This window comes from Numenius arquata, chromosome 4, assembly GCF_964106895.1.
Source record: "Numenius arquata chromosome 4, bNumArq3.hap1.1, whole genome shotgun sequence".
Lineage (NCBI taxonomy): Eukaryota > Metazoa > Chordata > Aves > Charadriiformes > Scolopacidae > Numenius > Numenius arquata.
The window spans coordinates 72,985,543-73,006,615 of record NC_133579.1 but is presented as its reverse complement, the minus strand read 5'-3'; the positions used below and the strand labels follow the sequence as shown (position 1 = coordinate 73,006,615).

General features: G+C 43.9%; 1 protein-coding gene across 1 annotated transcript in view; it reads right to left on the bottom strand.

Annotated features, from left to right (window-relative positions):
- HECW1 (HECT, C2 and WW domain containing E3 ubiquitin protein ligase 1) overlaps positions 1-21,073 on the bottom strand; it is a 190,083-nt gene that overhangs the window by 100,401 nt on the left and 68,609 nt on the right. Inside the window, exon 4 of the mRNA XM_074146119.1 lies at positions 7,263-7,338. Coding sequence (XP_074002220.1) covers positions 7,263-7,338 — 76 coding nt within the window. The remainder of the gene's footprint in view (positions 1-7,262; positions 7,339-21,073) is intronic.

Genomic DNA, 21,073 nt, shown 5'->3' with positions numbered 1-21,073 from the left:
ACTTCTTGTAACCAATGGCTCAGGTACTCTCTTACCACTGCTGTGTAACATCCCAATGGAATGATCCCAGCTATTCTGCTTCCCCAAATGACAATATTTCTCTCTTACCTGTACTGTCTTCAGAAAAAGGTTCTGAACATACTAAATATTTAAGTGATGGTTTAAAGTTAACGGAATTTAAATCTTTGGCGAAACCAGTGAACTCCAGAAGGCTTGGATGTGTCTTGCCATACACTATAGCTTTACAGTGTGTTTCTCATCTGTGCTTTGCAAAGGTATTTTTTCATCCATTCTCTTAAAAAAAGTTATTCATATACCGTATGTCACTTTCCCATTTGCTCATAAATCACACTTCAGCATGAAAGAGGTTACATACATCCATCAGTTTAATAATGTCAGGCCATCTCTCATGAAAGATGACAGGAGGAAGGAACCCAGGTGGAGACAACCGCAACCACAGACTCTTTCGCTGCTGTAGACTTTCAGTAATGGTACGTACATGCATCCTAATCCAGCTATGCTCACTTCATTTGAGAAAAATGGCTTATACTAACTGCTGTCTGCTGCTCCCCCGAGGGAATTATGCATTTGTTCCAACCTCAGGGCTCGCTTTTCATATATGCTGATCTAAGTGTCTGGATGAGACCTAAGGAAGCTTTGCTCTAGGTCACTTGCATACACAGCCACTGTCCCTAAGGTGGGCAACAGACTTCCCTGTCTGCCTTGTAAAGTCATTCTGACTAAGTTTTCAAAAGCTCAGGGGAGAGGTATGATTTGGGTTTGTGAGTCACATCCCGTCATGCTCAGCAAGGAGATTCTCTTGATGGTAATGATGAGCAAACTATTGCGAAGATGGTATTTCAGTTCCTTGCAGACACAGTGAGGTACTGGTCCAGTCCCACACTTGTGGAAGCATGACAGAAAAGGATGGAGAACCAGAGCGAGAACCAGAGTCTGGAGCAGTCTCGTTTATAAATTAATTACATTTAGTCTGGTCATCAATCTATCAGTTCTAAGTTAAAGAATTTAGAAACTGTTCTCGCAAGGGATGAGAAGTTTTGCCAACAGCTCTGGAAGAACTTTCCTAGAAATAATACACAAGGCTGTTCTGGGCAGTTTATAAATGTGTCCCAAGAAGACCGAGTCGACTCAGTCACTTGATGGCGCATCATTTACTTCGCTAAAGTAGAGAGTCTACAAACCAATAGAAAGGTGAAAGACCGATGAGTAGCTGAGCTACTAGTTTTGAGAAACTGATAGTGATATTCTAATAGTCGGGAAATTCCTTCCAACAAGGAACAAAAAGTACTTAAATGTCCTTCCTGATTCCAAGCACCATCCAACTGATTTCAATAGCTGACTTCCAGGTAGCTATACCCACGCTTGCAGGAGAGGTCATCAAGCCCCAGCAATTCTATGGTCAAGTCAATGAATTCACATTTTTCTTATTTGGTGTACTAGCCATGTGTGTTCAGAAACAGGAAATGATACATACTCCTCATGAGTCACCTGACTCTCTGAGAGGATGAAGACATCTTGAGTTAGGCCAAACTTGCCCAGAACATATCTCAAAACATAACTAGTGAGGGGTAATAGTTTTAAACTGAAAGAAGGAAGATTTAGATTAGATACTAGGAAGAAATTCTTTCCTGTGAAGTTGGTGAGAATCTGGAACAGGTTGCTCAGAGAAGCTGTGGCTGCCCCATCCTTGGAAGTGTTCAAGGCCAGGCTGGATGGGGCTTTGAGCAACCTGGTCTGGTGGGAGGTGTCCCTGCCCATGGCAGGAGGTTGGAACTAGATCATCTTTAAGGTTCCTTCCAACCCAAAACATTCTATGATTCTACTCCAAAGTTACCAGGACACTGGGAAGACCAAAGGGTCACTGGAAAGACCATAGTCAATTTAGATTGTGATTTAGCTTGGTGAATACCAAGATGGAATCTATTCTCTCTATGATCTGCTCATTAATGGCAGAAAGTAAAAATACTGTCATCTTACTGAGATCCTGATAGTTCACCTATCAAGGCACAATAAACCATCTTCATTATCCATCACCACGAGACAGATGCTAATTGGGATGTCAATGGACAGTTCCAACACTTCACAGAATCACCTTTGTAAATTCCCAAAGAGCTGTCAGCTCGGGTTCTGACGCTGAATAAATGTAGCTGAACAGGACTGGTATCCGGCTTGACTACCAATGAGGTAAGGTAATTGCCAGGGTGCTAATATCACAGAATCACAGAATGATATGGGGTTGGAAGGGACCTCTGGAGATCATCTAGTCCAACCCCCCTGCCAAAGCAGGTCCACCCAGAGCAGGTTGCACAGGAACGTGTCCAGGTGGGTTTGAATGTCTCCAGAGAGGGAGACTCCACCACCTCTCTGGGCAGCCTCTTCCAGGGCTCTGCCACCCTCACAGGAAAGAAGTTCCTCCTCATGTTTAGCTGGAACGTTTGTGCCCATTTCCTCTTGTCCTGTCACTGGGCACCACTGAAAAATGTGTCAGTGTTTCTTTTGCAGAGCGCAAAAGAAACAGAGCTTGACCAGAACAAGTATGACCTATCTTAGAGGGTAGCAGTTCATATACTGAGGTGAGCTACCTAAGGCATAGTGGTGGCTTCAAAGGAAGGAACAATAAAACTCTGCTTGCTCAACAGGAGGCACATAGGTACTGCCTCTCAGCTATGTGCTTTTAAAGAGATAGAAATTATTTTAGCTATTGGTAGTGTAATAACCCTTCAAGAGTAAGAGCATAGCAATATCGCATTGGCTTGGAAATGCCAATCTGATTCATGCAGTAATACATGATACTAAAATTTATCTTAAGGAAAGCGAACACAGATTCCCAGAAGTCTTGCATCTGGTATCAGATTTCAAGAAGCAAATATTAAGGAATTTTAGAAATGAAACAGTACTGTGTAGCGACAGGAGGTCTTAAAATCCAAAACAGCAAAATAATGCAGGGGAATTGAGAAAGATACTACATAATGTACAACAGCTTGCTGGCTTGATCAGCTACCAAATGAGGTTCTGCAACTGGTCATAGGCAGGAGGTTAAATCAGATCATTAAAGTGGTTCTTTCTGCTCTCAGAAATCTCCAGATCTATAGACACACTCCATTTTCCTTTTCAAAGAGAACGTAAGAAAGAGAGAATTGGCTGATGTAGTTGCACTAGGAGGTGTTTAAAGGTCTGAGATTTTAAAAAAAAGACTAAGCTGAGCGGATAAGCCAAAACATTTCTGTCACTTGAGGCTTCCAGGCAAAATATTAAAGACAGTGGAAAAGAGGTGAAAAGAATTTTTTTAGCTGGAAATGCTACAAGGGAAAATGAAAGAGATTCTCATTTGTTTAAGTAAGGGGCAGCAGAGGATTCAGGAAGAAAATAGTTCTATTAATAAATGAAAAGGAGTAGAGAAATTAATTATTCAAAAATGGCTGAAAGACATGCTACTTTTTTAATTGTCTTCATCAAGAAGGAAAACACAGAAAAAGTCTGAACAGCTAATGCGAACAGCTTAACACAGCAACGGGGAGTTTTTGTTACTGCAAGCGATTAACCACAGAAGCAAAGTACCAGCTCTTGGTATCCTCCCATCCAGACCACACGCCTGCTGGTAAGTTGTCTGAGCCAAACTCACATAAAGCTCCACACCACGGAGCGAGGTGGCCGGTGTTATACAGGGTAATGGAGAGCTGAATTCAAAGCCTTTTGAAGCTTTTAGATTTGTTAGTCTAGAGCACTGCAGTACTTTGTAGGCACAGGTGTACCCGAGGTGGTAGAAAGTCATCTCACCTTTGCACAAGCTCTGACAGGTAAGAAAAAGATGAGTGATTAGTAACTCCGGATTATAAAGTCTGTACAGAGGTATAAAAGTCTATATAAAGTATATATATATATGGGTAAGTTAGCTTGAATTAGGGAGGGCAGAAGAAGAGGCAGGTTTATAGCAATGTTAAAAAGAAAACCCAAAATTTAGTGGCTAGAACTCTTGTTTTGAAGTCAGTCACTAGGACTTCAAAAGTGGGTGGAAGATAAAGCGTATTATATACATACATTCTGATCAAGCACTTCACGGTAACTGCTACTGTCAAAATGACCCTTAGTAGACCTAGTACTATTTTCAGTTGTGATTTATACTCTGACTTCCATAAACTGACTACTGACCTTACCTAGCGTCTGGTCTGACAGCCACATGAAAATAACTAACAAGATTCCTCAGAGAGGTGTGATGAGGATTAATGCCTAAATGTTTGCGAAATACTCACATCTTCTGGTCATTTGTTCCATGAGAACACTTACAAATAAAGAGTGTGCAAACATATGAGAGATGTGAACCATTAAAGCTTGAAAAAAGTTAACTTGATGCAACATATAGCTGGGAGGCGTATCATGCAAACCTCATGATAACACCGTCTAAATATATCGGCCAACAGAAGAGCTTCAAGGGCTTTCAGCAAACGTGTTACACTGCTCCTAACCCATGAACCTTCAGTGAGGTGGCTGGTACGTCTCGGGAAGCTTAGCACATTTCTTCTTTCTGTATTTCACGCGAGAGAGCTCTGACACTTCCAGCCGCCTTATCGGAAGTGTGACCTTCACTGGTAACAGCAGAAAAGTCATGGTGGAAAGTAAATGCAAAATGACTGCACAGCTTTCCTTGAAGACCGCATTTAATCTAGCTAAATTAGCCTTACAATACTTCTCTCCGTATTTTAAATAATGAAAGCTATAATAATACCGTCATCATATAAATGATTAAGAAGCTTAATCATAGGAAATTATCTTCTTTGAGATCAGTGTTGCTAACGAACCTATTAATCGGAATTAACCTTTCACAGGATCAACTTCCAGTCTCCAAAGAAGCAAACACGAAGAAAACAAACCTCCTACTGACATAACGCAAACTCGCAGGCGTTTCTATTCTCGAGAAGCTAGTGATCTCCTTTTGCCCCGAAGCATCAGTTTATACTTTTTTTTCCTTTGTTTGGCATTTTTATTTAATCCAGAAATCTTTTCTCAGGCAAAACTTCCAGTGAAACCGGTTGGATTTTGTTCAAGCAAATACTCAATCAAACTACAGAGAAAATAAAGCCCTTTGTCACCAACTTTTAGAAAGAAACTACTCCTGCAGTTCATTTAACATAGGGTCTCACTGGAGCGTCTCGGCAGCGGAGCACACAATACAAGTCAGCGGAAACGGACTGACGTTGCTCAGCATTTCTTGGGATTTGGCCTACTTTGAGATTTTTCTCTCCCATTCTAAGAATTTTTCCTTTTTAAAAATTGGTATGGTAGAAGGCATAGCTCTTCTGGCCTTCTTCAGATGAATACCTGCTTAGGGCTCTGTGGTGGAGCAGCGCCTAACGCAATGGTCCCCAGTCAGACTAATGGTCTTACACTTCGGTTTTGTTATAATTGCAACTAAACCAACCATCATTTGGAAACTTAAAACTTTGAAGTAATGACACTGAAGGTGAGAGTATACCAAAATACAGATATTAAAAAGATGCAGCCCATATGAGCTGAAAGGACTCATGACAACAGAGAGGTGATTGCTATGACAGTAGTGCAAACGGGAAGGAATCTCAGTTCCTTCCAATGCCTCTGGAAGGCCTGGCTTGATCCGCATTTTCTTATCTAGCATAATAGACATAGGAGTAGCAGTAATTTTACTTTGAGAGAGAAAACAACATTTTTTTTTTTATTGTTGTTGTTAACTAAGTAAGAAGGTAATAAATAAATCCCTGTGCTTTGTTAATCTGTTAATTTCAGACAGACTGAAATTGAGCTGTTTTGATACCAAAAATTTTTGATAAAATAACTGTGAGCTCAAAGCCTGGCTATGATGATGCTAATATAGAAGTGATATAAATGTAAATTTATACCTTGTGATATATTCTTATGAACCACTGTAATAAGATATCCCAAATGTATCACATGGTATGGCCTTGTATGCTTTGAATCAAGCTGTAAATTAAACAGTTTAGTTTATAAAAGGGCCCACTGGTATAACATTATTTAGCAGTCTCACAAATTATTACTCCTGACATCTCTTGGTCTACTAGGCCAAAGAATCCGAGAAAATGAGCAAATGTTACTAATTCTGGGCAACATTTTCTGTGTAAGATTAAGAACATTAAAAAATATTAACTCTACTTCTTTACTTCTGTTGAGCTAAACCTGTGGTTTTATCAAATTAATGCGACTGGGTGGGGACCCAGTGTCCAGCCCAGCAAAAATAAACCCCATCTCATGTCAGTCTAACCTATCACACAGCATATAAAACCTCTCAAGAACCACACCAGCCACCTAATTTGGAAAAGCACTGACTTGCATGCTTAATATTAAAGAGAGAGTGAAGTCCTAGTTGACTTTAACACAATTTAGAGGGAAGCTTGAAATAAATCTTGCGGCCAAACCAATCATGTAATGTGATGCACACCCATGTGTAGGACTTTGATACAGAGAGGCCTAGGCTTGTAAAAATTTTGAACTAGAATAACACTTCTTCCTCTGTACTACTTCCTCAGAGAATTTCCAAGTCAAGTTCAGCATCTTCCTCTATGTCTTCCAGGGACTAAAAAACATGGAAACCAAACAGCAAGCATAAAACTCCAAATCGAGAACCTTGCTCACAACTATTCTCTTTTGTCAAAACTGATTCTTTTCTACAGAAGTGATTTACAGATTGTTACCAAAGCCAGATCAAATGGTCCGTAGCCGCTTCAAGGAACTATATTAAGCCTTTAAAACCTGTAGAGACGTGCCAAGTAATGAGGCTGAACATTCTGCAGAAAATTTAGAGGCCTGAGAGCAGTCTCCTGGCTCAAGAAGTCTGCAAGTCACTGTTGAGCAATACAGGCAAGTTCGTGCACCACGGTGCGTGTCTAGACGAAGACTCTGGAACGTGCTCTCCAAGGAAGAGAGAACTGCCACAAATCCCACTTGCTCCATAAGCAAAGTGCGTATCTTTGATTGCTTTCCCTGACCTACATTTAATTGTAAGCAGGAAAACCTAACGTGGCCCCAAAACACGACTTGAACAAGACACTTCAGCACATAACTCTTGTTGAAGGAGGAGAGTGTGGCAATAATCATAGATATTAATTCTCAGTCTCAGCACCACTTCTAGAGCAAAAGGCAAAAAACACACACAAATATATAAATACACACATACATACACACACATGAAAGGTTTTAGTAACTTCAGTTTCCTACTCGCTGGGCTTAAAACTTTCACATCAGCAGTGACTCACCTGACAACGAAAAACTTATCAGTCTCCGACTTCCTTGTCCCTGGATTGAATCTTCGTTGGTGATGCTTTTAAAAATCTGCTGGAAGAAAAATAACGGTGAGAAAAAGCAGTCTCTAATAACTCTTAAACAGACAAATTGCTTAGCAACTGTCTTTTTCACAGATGTTAAGTTTTACAGCTAAGAACCAATTATAGATTCATAGATTTATAGATTGGTCCAGGCCGGAAGGGACCTCCAAAGGTCATCTAGGCCAAGCTCCCCGCAGTCAGCAGGGACACCCCCAACTAGACCAGGTTGCCCAGGGCCTCGTCGAGCTTCACCTTGAATATCTCAAGGGAAGGGGCCTCAACCACCTCCCTGGGCAACCTGTTCCAGTGCTCCACCACCCTCATGGTAAAGAACTTATTCCTAATATCCAATCTAAATCTCCCCTTCTCCAACTTAAAACCATTGCCCCTCGTCCTGTCACTGCAGGCCTTTGTAAACAGACCCTCCCCAGCCTTCCTGTAGGCCCCCCTCAGGTACTGGAAGGCCGCTATCAGGTCTCCCCGGAGCCTCCTCTTCTCCAGGCTGAACAACCCCAGCTCCCTCAGCCTGTCCTCGTAGCAGAGGTGCTCCAACCCCCTGAGCATTTTAGTGACCCTCCTCTGGACCCACTCCATCAGGTCCACGTCCTTTCTATATTGAGGGCTCCAGACCTGCACACAGTACTCCAGGTGAGGTCTCACCAGAGCAAAGTGGCAGAATCACCTCTCTGGATCTGCTGGCAACACATCTCTTGATGCAGCCCAGGATGTGATTGGCCTTCTGGGCTGCGAGTGCCCACTGCCTGCTCATGTCCAGCTTCTTGTCCATCAGCACCCCCAAGTCCCTTTCCTCAGGGCTGCTTTCTAATACCTCATCCCCCAGTCTGTATTGATAATGAGGATTGTTCTGGCCCAGGTGCAGAACCCTGCACTTGCTTTTGTTGAACATCGTGAGGTTCATCTGGGCCCACCTCTCCACCCTGTCCAGGTCCCTCTGAATGACATCCCAACCCTCTGGTGTATAGACAACACCACACAGCTTGGTGTCATCTGCAAACTCGCTGATGGTGCTCTCGATCCCTCTGTCTATGTCTTTGATAAAAATGTTGAACAGTACCGGTCCCAGCACGGACCCCTGAGGGACACCACTTGTCACTGCTCTCCATCTGGACTTCAAGCCATTGAGTACCACCCTCTGGGTGCGACCATCCAGCCAATTCCTTATCCACTGAACAGTCCACCCATCAAATCCGCATCCCTCTAATTTGGCAAGCAGGATGTTGTGAGGGACCGTGTCAAAGGCCTTACAGAAGTCCAGATAGATCATGTCCATAGGTTGTCCCTTATCTACTGACCTAGTCACTCTATCACAGAAGGCCACTAGGTTAGTCAGGCAGGACCCGCCCCTAGTAAAGCCATGCTGGCTACCTTGAATCATCTCCATTAATCAATTAATGACCATTAATCAAAACAATTTTGTTAACCAGGTAATGATTTAACCACGAATGGCCTAAGTCATCCCCTTCCTGAAGGCTTTTCCTTAAGCAAACAGAATGACAGAAAAATATTACTGTAATTTTAATATAGCAGTTCCTCACCTTAAAAAAGAACTGCTTATTAAAGAGGAGATAAAAGTAGCACTTAAGAATGGGGATGGGGCTCTAACCTCCAAAAACAACTTCTGCATTTATAACCTTTTATTACTAGTGTAGAAAATCTTGTTCCAGAAAGTTTATTGCATACAAGTGAGAAAGACTTCCGAGAGCTTACTAACACCCTGTGTAAAACCCAACTCTGAATTATGGTAACAATAAGCATTGAGAGTGATCTGGAAAAAAACTGTAAACAGAAACAATAAACAATAGATGACCCTTTGCACTCCACTGTTTAGGTTTTAATCACAGAATCACAGAATGATATGGGGTTGGAAGGAACCTCTGGAGATCATCTAGTCCAACCCCCCTGCCAAAGCAGGTCCACCCAGAGCAGGTCCCACAGGAACATGTCCAGGTGGATTTGGAATGTCTCCAGAGACGAAGACTCCACCACCTCTCTGGGCAGCCTCTTCCAGGGCTCTGCCACCCTCAAAGTGAAGAATTTATAGGCGTTGATCAGATCCCCCCTCAGCCTTGTCTTCTCCAGACTAAAAAGACCCAAGTCCGGCAGCCTTTCCTCCTAAGAGAGATGCTCCAGGCCCCTCATCATCTTTGTAGCCCTCTGCTGTCCCCTCTCCAGCAGTTCCCTGTCCTTCTTGAACTGGGGAGCCCAGAACTGGACCCAGTGCTCCAGATGGGGCCTCTCCAGGGCAGAGCAGAGGGAGGATGACCTCCCTCCACCTGCTGGTCACACTCTTCCTGATGCCCCCCAGGATGCCATTCGCCTTCTTGGCCACAAGGGCACATTGCTGGCTCATGGCCATCCTGTTGTCCACCAGGTCTCCCAGGTCTTTTTCCTCAGAGCTGCTCTTCAGCAGGTCAGCCCCCAACCTGTCCTGGTGCAGGGGGTTATTCCTCCCCAGGTGCAGCACCTTACACTTGCCTTTGTTGAATTTCATCAGGTTCCTCTCTGCCCAACTCTCCAGCCTGTCCAGGTCTCACTGTATGGTGGCACAGCCTTCTGACGTGTCAGCCACACCTCCCAATATTTAATGTTAGTCTTTGGTTTGGCAAGCCTATTGGTGGGCTGCTGCGGTGCAAATTAGGACCCAGGCTACCTTCTGGCCATCATCACAACTGGGAAGCAAGAACGCCTTCGAGCCAGTGCCTGGGGCAGCAGCAGGAACTCACCATCGGCAGTTTTCACCACTGCTTCCCTGAACAGAGTGAGGCAGTTGGGCTTCAAGTTCAGCAAGGAGGCGGTGCCACCATTACTACCTCTCACTGACTTTGGAGTCAAACCAAGTGCTGCTCCGCTCCCGGGAAGCCGCAGCTCCTTGCCACTCTTGCCGTTTGGCTTTCAGGCGAAAAAGAAAAAGAGCATTTATGCAGTGAAGTTCATTTACTGCTTTCTGGCAGAAACTGGAAGTCCCACTCAGCTGTGACTCATTGCTCAGTATATTAAATATTGCGTATTCAAGCTTAACTTAGAAAACAAGCTGTTCTTTGTCCCCCGAGAGTTCAAAACCTGGGCAAGGGGGCAGCTGCGGGAATTAAGCAACAAGCACAGCTGGCAGGTCAAGGTGCAGAGGAGGCCTAGATCTTAAATACACAGGTTGAATTTAGACACCGGTATTGAAAAAAAAAGGGCTCTGTTAGACTTGAGTTTTTTGTCATGACCATTTTGTTTCTTACAGACTATTTAAATGGGGAAAAGGGTACTGAGCAGAGTGGGACTGCAAGTATATTCCAGTAGGAACATCCCTATTTTATCACAGCTAATTAGTTGCAATTGCACTTTTGGCCTTCTCAGCTAAGGAGGTTTCATTGTATTTACTGAAGTCACCACTGATTTCTGGATAGAGACACATTCAATTAAGAATATTCTATGTGATGATGAGTAATCTATGAAAAGAACTCAGCAAACTTTCCCAGCCAAAGTTGAGATCCCACCAAGAAAGGACGACATTTCCTTGTCAAGGCGTATTTTTCATACTACGTCACTGCCTGACGTTTATTACACATTATCCTTTAATGCTTACTACTTATGGTCTTTTCATTATTTTGTCCGGAACAGTAACTGGGCTGACCGACCTAGATATGCGCACATTTGCAAAACTTGTGCTTTTGTCCAGTCGTTAAACATTTCTCTGGGGTTTTTAGATCTGCCATGAAATCAGTATGAACAGTTTAACAGCCTATGCTTTGAAGAGCCTGGGGTGGACGGGATGGGGTCCTGCAAATACCGGCTGGTGCAAAAATGAAGAACGTTGCTGTTAAGTGACACTTATGGGACCGTATCTTCACCGGTGAAATTGTCTCAAAACAGCTACACTAGAGTATTGTCACAAATCCTGAAGAGGCAAAAAATCCCCAGCGTGGCCAAACCTTGGCAAAGCTTGGCATTACACAAAGAGGATAATAACACATCCAGCTCCGTAAGTGAAATAATAAAAAATATTTATTTGCTCCTAAAGAACCCACCTACATCACTCTGTCAAGTGCTCACCCCTCGGGGACATAGTCATGGGACTAAAAGCCAGTCCTGCTGCATAAACGAATTATATTGGGAGATGAAGTTGGGGAGATTTACATTAGATATTAGGGAGAAATTCTTTCCTGTGAGGGTGGTGAGGCACTGGAACAGGTTGCCCAGAGAAGCTGTGGATGCCCCATCCCTGGAGGGGTTCAAGGCCAGGCTGGATGGGGCTTTGAGCAACCTGGTCTGGTGGGAGGTGTCCCTGCCCATGGCAGGGGGGTTGGAACTCGATGATCTTTAAGGTGCCTTCCAACTCTAACCACTCTACGATTCTATATGCTCCCTAGTTTACCCCAGCTTAACTCTCTCAGACGCAATGCTACACCAAAACACAAGGCATCTTGATAATGCCTAGCACTTAACCTTAGCAATCTGAAACACACCACACCACCTTTTTTGAAGCTTTTCTGATTTTCTTCCTGTCCAGGCAGCTGAGAAAGGGAACACACAGCAGAAAGGTTGAGAGGTGCTTATCGTTGGGCTGAGACCTGGGATGAGCCATTAAAGACTTCATACAACCAAGCCAGATGCCTCCTCTGTAGCTCCACCATCCCATACCTGTGCTCCTCATCCTCCAGTGGTCTGGCGGTACTGGTCTGGTGGTCCCCGCACATATGCTGCACCTTCTCACCCATGATACAGGTTCTCAGGCACAGCAGGGCATCTGCCAGAGAGGGCTTGAGCAACCCTTCTCTCAAAAGAAGGGGCGTACATGGACGTACCCAGGGAAGGATATTAGGAAGGGTGGGAAAGTGATTTTACTTTAATATTGGCATTTCAAGGTGTCAGAAGGAACAGTGTTGGAGAAAGAGGAGCTGCACCAGGAGCACAACATGATTTAGCTCACTGTGCCAAGCAAGAAGAGTACACAAGGCTTCTCCACTCAGTGCCCTGACCAGCTGAGGTCATTACATTTGCCCTGCTGTCCCCCTGAAGGGAATTTCTTTGGGACCAAACCAAAAAACACAAACCAAACATCACAGGGACTTAAAAACAATTAAGGCTGATTTCCTGAAAAGAAAAAAAAAGCCATTTGCCACAGTTTGGATTCACCATTTTCTAATGCAATACCAGACTGTCCCCAGCAGCGAGGACAAGGCTAAGAGCACTTGGTGCAGGGCAAAGGAGGGTGCGTGGTCACCAACATTTGCCAGCCACCATGCCAACTGGAGCTCATATTGTCTGGAGGCCTGGGATGGGGAAGTGCATGGGTCACGCTCTTCCTGCTTGCCACTTATCATGAAATAAATCCAGACCGATTTTAACGGCTACAATATAATTACGTTGGGAGTTTTGTCACTGTAAGTAAACCTTGAATCTAGTCATCGGGAGGTAAAAACCTCTCTATCTTCTTGACTGCCACTTAACACACAGTTAGCTGACAGAAAGACAACATTCATCTCACCACTTGACATCCTATGGACATGAAATCCTTGATATGAAAAGGAACAAATGTAATTTTCCCTCAATAACTCTGGTGCTCTTTTATGCCCTTGAAACGAGAGCTCAGTCTGAATTAGTTTACTATTTTTAGTTTATAATGTCACGTTTGCACATTGTGCAGTCCACCCTAATTACTTTACAAGTCCTGCTGATAAGAAGCAGGATGAATATGCCATTATTACATCTCCTGTCATCTCTAGATATGAAGAGATAGGATGTGAGCTGCAACTTCAAGCCTAGCTAAATCTCTTCGAAAACTGAAGGTTTCCTGAATCGGATTCAAACCTCCTCTCATTTTCCTTGCTTGTAATCAGAGGCGGTGTCGTTGCTGCTGATAGGAGTGCATGCACTCAAGCAATTAGAAGAGTATCGGTACCTCCTTTAAAATATCCTCCAATAAATACAGGCTGTAAAATCTTCTGGTTTGCTTCAGAGTTTCCCAGCCCCTGAAGCCTGGCAAAAGACAACCTCCAGAGCCCGTGACAGCTACCTGCGAAACACGGGGAGGTACTTGAGGCCAGATCCAAGCCTCTTGGGACCTGCTGAGCTCAGGAAAAGGTCCACAGCTGCTGGCACTTTTCATTTTTTCAGAAGAGAGAAAAAAAAAAAAAACCAGAAAAGAGATGACTGAAAGCTAAAAATAATACAGTCTTGCTCTAACATAATTTTTCCTTGTGAGTAAGTTCCTGCAAATGCTGGAGGGAAGTTATGTGACCCCGAATGAGAAAGGAGGCAGGCTGCACACTAGCAAAGGGAGCCCTTGAGACTCCCTCCCTCTTTAGCCATGGTGTATGTACTATGGGGGAAAAAAAAAAAAAAAATCAAAAAACCCAAAAAACCTTGAAACATCTCAGAGTATTACAGTCCATCAGCTCTTGTTGAGGCAAAATTCCAAGTGCATCACTGAAACTTCGTCTAAGCACAAGATAAGAAACAGAGACCCTCACAGCTAATTAAAAATACCTCCTAAGATACCTTACCCTTCACCAGTCTACCTAGATGCACGGAAGAGTAACAAGGACAGCACTCTTGCTCTTGAAAGTTAAGTGGTTTCCAGGGCACACCTTGGGTCCCCCTATTCAGCCTCCCTGGACCTCTAGGTTCCGATGAGGCAAATAGTTCTGCACACACAGTGTGAACACAGGGTCCAGAAGAAGCTGTAACTGTGTTTGCCTGGTGCTGTACTAGAAAATCTGCTTTTGGGCACCACAATGACCAGTAATAGTGCAGCGTGATGATAAAGTGTGCTTTGCACCACTAAGTCACTATTAGCGTATTTATATATATTTTAAAAATCCTGCTGAGATGAAACAGGATTAATATCATCTTGTTACATGCTTCTACCACAGCTAGACATGCACAGCAACAAATACAAGCACTTAACTCCTTTTCCCAAACATAGCACAGAAAAAACAATGTTATACCTTAGTCTTAATGTTCTGTAATACACCTTCCTCTCCAGAAGGGCATTTTTGGCCCCTGCAACCACACAAAGAGATTCAACAAAGCCAGGCAAAATTTTCTTGTCCCATAAGTAGAAGAAACACCTGCTTTAAGAAATCTTACTCTTCACTGACAGCCAAAGCACTACTGTATTAGTAGCTTCTGCTGCAAAATAATAATAACATTCAATGATGATAACTGATATAAATTATCTCACATAAGACAGTATTTCTTACATGTAAAACAGAGGAAACTGCCATGCTATTAAAAACATTGCTGCACTAGCTGTTTGCATTTGTTGACTTCATATGGTGAACATCATGGAAGTGAACTAATGGTCAATCCAATCATGTTCCAATTTTTAAGGGTGCTAATTAAAACCTAGAATATCTTACACTGACAACACAGATTGTAACTACAGTAATATTTAATGCAGATTAAATAGTCTAATACTGTAAAATGGCAAAGATCTAGCCTGGACTCTACTATGCATTCACGAGAGCTTCTCTTTAAAAAAGCAGACCTAAGAATGTATCAAAGTATTCAGAGGGGCTCACGCTTCCAAGCAGTACTATCATAGAATCACAGAATCGTCTAGGTTGGAAGAGACCCCCGGGATCATCGAGTCCAACCATCTACCCTCCACTACAAAGTTCTCCCCTATACCATATCCCCCAACACCACATCTAAACGGCTCTTAAACACATCCAGGGATGGTGACTCAACCACCTCCCTGGGCAGCCTGTTCCAGGGTCTGACCACTCTTACCATGAAGAACTTCTTCCTAATGTCCAGTCTAAACCTACCCTGCTGGAGCTTGAAGCCATTCCCTCTCGTTCTGTCATTAGTTACCTGTGCGAAGAGACCAGCACCAACCTCTCTACAGTGTCCTTTCAAGTAGTTGTAGAGAGTGATGAGGTCTCCCCTCAGTCTCCTCTTCCTCAAACTAAACAGTCCCAGCTCCCTCAATCGTTCTTCATACGATTGATGTTCCAGGCCCTTCACCAGCTTCGTTGCCCTCCTCTGTACCCGCTCCAGCACCTCGATATCTCTCTTGTATTGAGGTCCAAACCTCTATGGAAGACGGAAGTCTATAATGAAAAAAAACCAACCTAGGCACTACAAAAGTAAAGCAGCAAAGTATGTTCTGCTTGTACACACTGGTATACATGAAAAGAGGTAGATGACAGCATTGCAAGAAGGAAAGGCTGTGACCCGTGCTTGATTCAAATCACAAGTGAAAAAATAGCCTCAACTCAGTCCCAAATTGCGCATCAGTTAACAGAAAAAATACTGCTAGATGTGTCAGAGCTAAAGATACGGTGATGCAGAGCTGGGGGAAAAGGCAGGCTGCCTGCACTACTCTTGCTTCAAGCTCCAGTTCTCTATTCTCTGCTTTTCAAGAGTGCTAAACTTGCCTGCAGATTTAAAGCAAAATAAATGAGGTTAATAGCCTGAATTCAAGAGTCAGGAGCAAAAGAGGCTTCTGATGCTTTAGTCTCTGACTCCTTTCACATGCTTCCATCCCTCAGTTCATCTGAGATGTAAGAGGGTCCCAAACCCCCCCAGCCCGACGCAAGGGCAGGGTACCAGTTTCCACGCTGCATGGCTTGGCTGAGGGCAGGTTAATCAGCTTTGAGCTATTGTTTTAGCAGACCTGCTGTAAGAATTATTCTCCCCTAACCTAGTTCTCTTGGCTTTTACTGTTGCCCTCTTGATTTCACTGAGGTCTTAACATTAGGACAACTCTCTAAGCAAGCGGCAAATGGCTTACATTTTCCACAGCTCAGCAATGAAGGGTCTTTTCATAGTAAAACAATATAAGACACCGTGCCAAATTCACGCTTCATATTGTGCAACCTCATCAGAGAGGGAACAGTCCTCAGTAGATCTGCAAACTGGTGAATACTCCTATTTCCTCCTAGTGCTGAATTTAAAAAGAAATAGGGGTTTTTTGGGGAAAAAAATTGACTAAAACACAGATTAAGTGCTTCCTTTCTCCCCATGACTTCTTCCACATCTTGGGAAAGCACGGCGCACTGGGACACGTAAGGGGTGAATTGTGAAAGGAGCAAAGAGAGACCTGAGCTCCGTGACTGCCCCTGACAGAATTATGGCTATAATCCCAGGCACCACTTTGAAAATTTAGCCCTAATTAGCGGCAGTGCTTCAGCTACAACCCTCACTCTGTTAACAGAATTATCTAGCTCTTGAATGCAATGTATTCCACTTATCCTGTTAGCTAGTTAAGCCACTGCCTTGGCACCATAGCATTTTTCTATCAGGTGCTTCCAAACAGCAGCCGATTTCTCCAGCAGCAGAGCGTAACTCCCTGCTGGGCTCCCTGCAGCCGGTATGTGTCCCTGAAGGACTGGGACCACACACACGCAGAGTCTTCCCCACGTGCCATGGTCAGAGCCATTCCAGCTTCGTAATACACCACCTTCTCAATGCCATTCTCTAATTAAGGGTAGAATTTGCCTTTTGCAGTCATACAGCAATTGCCCTCTGTCTCCAGAAAGCTCCCTTTCATAGAATCATAGAATGGTTAGAGTTGGAAGGGACCTTAAAGATCATCCAGTTCCAACCCCCTGCCCTGGGCAGGGACACCTCCCACCAGACCAGGTTGCTCAAAGCCCCATCCAGCCTGGCCTTGAACCCCTCCAGGGATGGGGCAGCCACAGCTTCTCTGGGCAACCTGTTCCAGTGTCTCACCACCCTCACAGGAAAGAATTTCCTTCTAGTATCTCATCTACATCTCCCCTCTTTCAATTTAAAACCATTACCCCTCATCCTATCGCTCCACTCCCTGACAAAGAGTCCCTCCCCATCTCTCCTGTAGCCCCTTCAGGTACTGGAAGGCCGTTATAAGGTCCCCCCAGAGCCTTCTCTTCTCCAGGCTGAACAACCCCAACTCTCTTCAGCCTCTCTTCACAGCAGAGTTGCTCCAGCCCTCATCTTACAGCAGTGTTTATTGATTACTTAATTTATTCCCATGAGACAGAAGTTTTTCATTCCAAAAACTTCTCTCCTAGAAACCCTTAAAAAAGGGAGCAAGGAAGTGAGTAGAGATTATTTTTTTTTTCCCATTGAAAATGTTACAAATTCTTTCAGCAGATTCTAGATAACGAACCCTGGAAGCCAAACTAAATTAGGATAAAAAATTGCTAGTAATAATAAAAATTGATTTAGTATCACCAGTAAAGTCCTCTAGAAGGCAACTATCAACAGGCTTATGACAAGAGGACATTTGATGACAGCATGTACCAAGTGTATGAGGTCTCCACACTGGAATGATGGTATTTCATATTCCCCAATCTATCCTGTGCGGGTAGAACACTGTTTCAGCATAACCAGCAGCTAGAATAGGAATGTTAAGAGCAACCATTTTCAATTAAAGCAAAATCGAGGATTGAGGCAAGAAATCAGAATCTCCCACACAGTCCAGTATCATCTTCTTCCAAAATGTTATTAGATTCAGCTTTTTCATTGTTTCAAGAGTTCTGGCTAATAAACTTCAGCTATCCTCTGGCAGCAGAGAAGCTTTGATTAGAGATTCTGATCTTCCTTCACTCTTTGAAACTTCATTTAAATAAACTCTTAGATTTTCAGATATTTAAACACACTCATAAATGAATATGGACAGGCTCGTGCTTTCTGGGTCAATGGCTGGACTACATCTAAGCAGCAGCCTTTTTTTAAGTAGCAACCTTCTGGGAGGACTGTTTTCTGCAGTGTCCCTCTGTCGTGGTTTCGGCCGAATTTACCAAAACCGGACCGACAGATGGCCCTTCCCCCTTCTTCTCCCCCCCCAAAAAAGAGGAGAGAGGAGGAGAAAGAGATAAGGAGATTCAGAAGTTTAGAACGAACTAAACTACTTTAATGAAGAATTAATATTAAAATAAAAATAAAGAAGAAAATAATGAAATAGATACAGTATATACAAAACCGTATCAAGCTCCCAGGATGACAGTCACGTCACCGGCAGGCACTGGGGAAGTCCCAGACTGGACTCAGTGACGAATGGGAACTGGATTCCAGCTCTGGAGTCAGGAACACACGGATCGGGATCAAAGGCAGATGAACAGACAGAGTCCTCTCTGGACGTCGGCCATCGCAGGAAGGGGCTGACCCTTTGATCCCTCAGCCTTTATACTGAGCGTGGGGCAGATGGGATGGAATACCCCAGTTGGTCAGGTTTGGGTCACCTCTCCTGTCCCCTCCTCCCCACCGATGTGACCCCTCTATGTTTTTTCCGTTTCCGACCCTCTAAGGGGGCAAATAACGAAATGGGCTGCCCTTGGTTGTTACAGCAATAAGTATAAGCAAGGGCCTCCCTGCTCACCATCCCTTGGCATGGAGCACAAACATTGGTCTGATCATTCTGAGAACGAGCAGTTTTCTCCACAATGTGCCGTTCATTTCAGAGAGTTAGAGGAGGCCTGGCTAGGATGGAAAGTTACAGAACAGAAAATTGATTTGGTTTTACTTCAAACCAGGACACCCTCACCGAGTGCTCAGACATTGGCTCTGACACTGCATGGTATTTGATGCCACCGAGCCTTTGAGAGCTAACAAGTCTCTCAGCAAGTTTAAGGTGGTGCAAAGGATGACAGCAGTTTACATCCCCAATGTGCAAAGCAAACTCCGGTCAACTTAGCAGGGAAGAAGGCTCCTTGCAGCTGCTAAACAGCTTTGTGCTTCCCAAAGCTACCGTCATCCAGAAAAAAACCTCCGAGAAAATCTGGGTTTACGATCAGATTTACATCAGGCAGCTGCCTAACGCAGGACAGGGTCAGCCCTGCAAACCTGACGGGTCCATACACAGAGAGAATTAATGAGCTTAAGCACCCTGATGGCAAGAACTGCTTGTAAATATTATCCTCTCAGGAACAGCTAAGCAAGACCCCACAACCCACTGAAATAACTGGGAGGTTTGCCATTGACATGTGAGATAGGCCCATTGGGCGTTGTTTGGATCCTGTAATTCCGCATAAAATTTGCCCCTGTAGACTTCAAACTTTTCAAGAAAACGTTTTGTTTGAATGGAGAACTAAAAAATTGCTGCTAATACCTTTTCTCTTTACGCTACGAAATGATGAGAGAGAACAAAACATAGGGGGGAAACGTAGTGGAAATACTCTGAACTCTGACACATCCATGATGTCCTCAGAAGGCAGGAAACTGCGTTAGGCAGCAGCTCGTGCTTCCAGGCAGCCGCCTTTAGAGCTTCAGAAATTCCTCACTCCTCACCGTTCTAACGGAGTTTGGTTGGGACAAGTACATAGATGAGTGATGTTCGCCCGCGTGAGAGACAACCATATCCTTCAGCTAAGCTGTATTCGAAAAACGGCTCAATGCATTAGTCTTGCTGTCAAAAAGGCTGGACAAGGGAACCGAGTCAATGACCCCTGACGCCGTTAAAGAAGCAGCAAGGCGGTGAACAGTGCCCATTCTTCTAAATGAATGCCCCGAATATCAATTCGCTATGAATACCATTATTTCCAGAAGTGAGTTACAGACCCTCTACTTTCAACCTTGGATCCTACTTTAGGCAGAAATGAGCGGGCTACAGAGATTTATAGCCTGATTTCAAAAAGAGAGAAATATCTCTGCTACTTCAAATGTCTCTAAATCTTGCTGAATTACTAATAAAACATTTGCGCTCCACAGAGCATTTTTCTAGTTATGATGGCACAGAAAGGGTCAAGCTGACCAAAAAAAGTAACCACCAAGCCTTCTCCTTTTACAGTATCTACAATCACTTAGCTAATGCAGCCTCATTCATACTCAGGTTTTTCCCCCGTGTATCTTTCAGGAGATCCATCAGACCCATCAGAAACTCCTTATCTAATTCTCAGTAAACCCAGGGGTTTTTTTTTGTTTGCTTGTTTGTGTGGTTGGGATTTTTTGATTTTTCTTTTTTTTCTTTTTTTTTTTTTTTTTTAGAATTGCCTTCATCTCCCTACGTGGCTACTGCTGGCTACAGGATTCACAGCTTTGTTTTTCTGAGTTTGCTCCTTTCTAGAGCAGCGGGCTTTAAAAAAGCAATAGCCTTCTCCAGTAAGTGGGCTTGTGGGAATACTGGTTGTAATCAAACCGCCATAGAATAACCGATGTTGGAAGAGATCTCCTGAAGTCTGACCCTTCAGTCAAAGCAGGACCAACACAGAGCAGGCCACTGAGGGCCCTATCCAGTTGAGCTTTGAGTACATCCAGGGACGGAGAACCCACAAGCTCTCCAGGCAAAATTATTCTAATGTTTGACTACTGTCTTGAGGAAAAAAATATATTCCTGAGGTCTAATCAGAATGTCCCTTGTTGCAGCTTGTGTCTACGGCCTGCTGCCATTTCACCATGCACTCTGAGGAGAGTCTGGCTCCTTCTTCCCTACAACCTCCCATTAGGTAAAGCCACCAGCAACATCCCACCTAAGACTTCTCTTAAGACTGAACAAATCCAGTTCTTCCTCTGCTACTCCTCATATGCCATGTCAATGACCATTCCTGAAGGATGAAGAAAACAGGGGCCAGACTCTTTCTGAAAATGACTGTGGTGGGGTCTTACAGCCGACTTGAGGTACGGCAAAGACATCTGGGGGGGAAGCAGCATTTATGAAATCCAACCTCCAGTAACAACTGAATTCACTACAGCAATCTGGTCATCACAGAAAGCCTCCTGAAGGATTTGGCCTGCTGCATATTGGACGCAAAAGACTTCTGAACGTAAAGTCATTAAATATGACAGGAGGGGAAAGGGACATC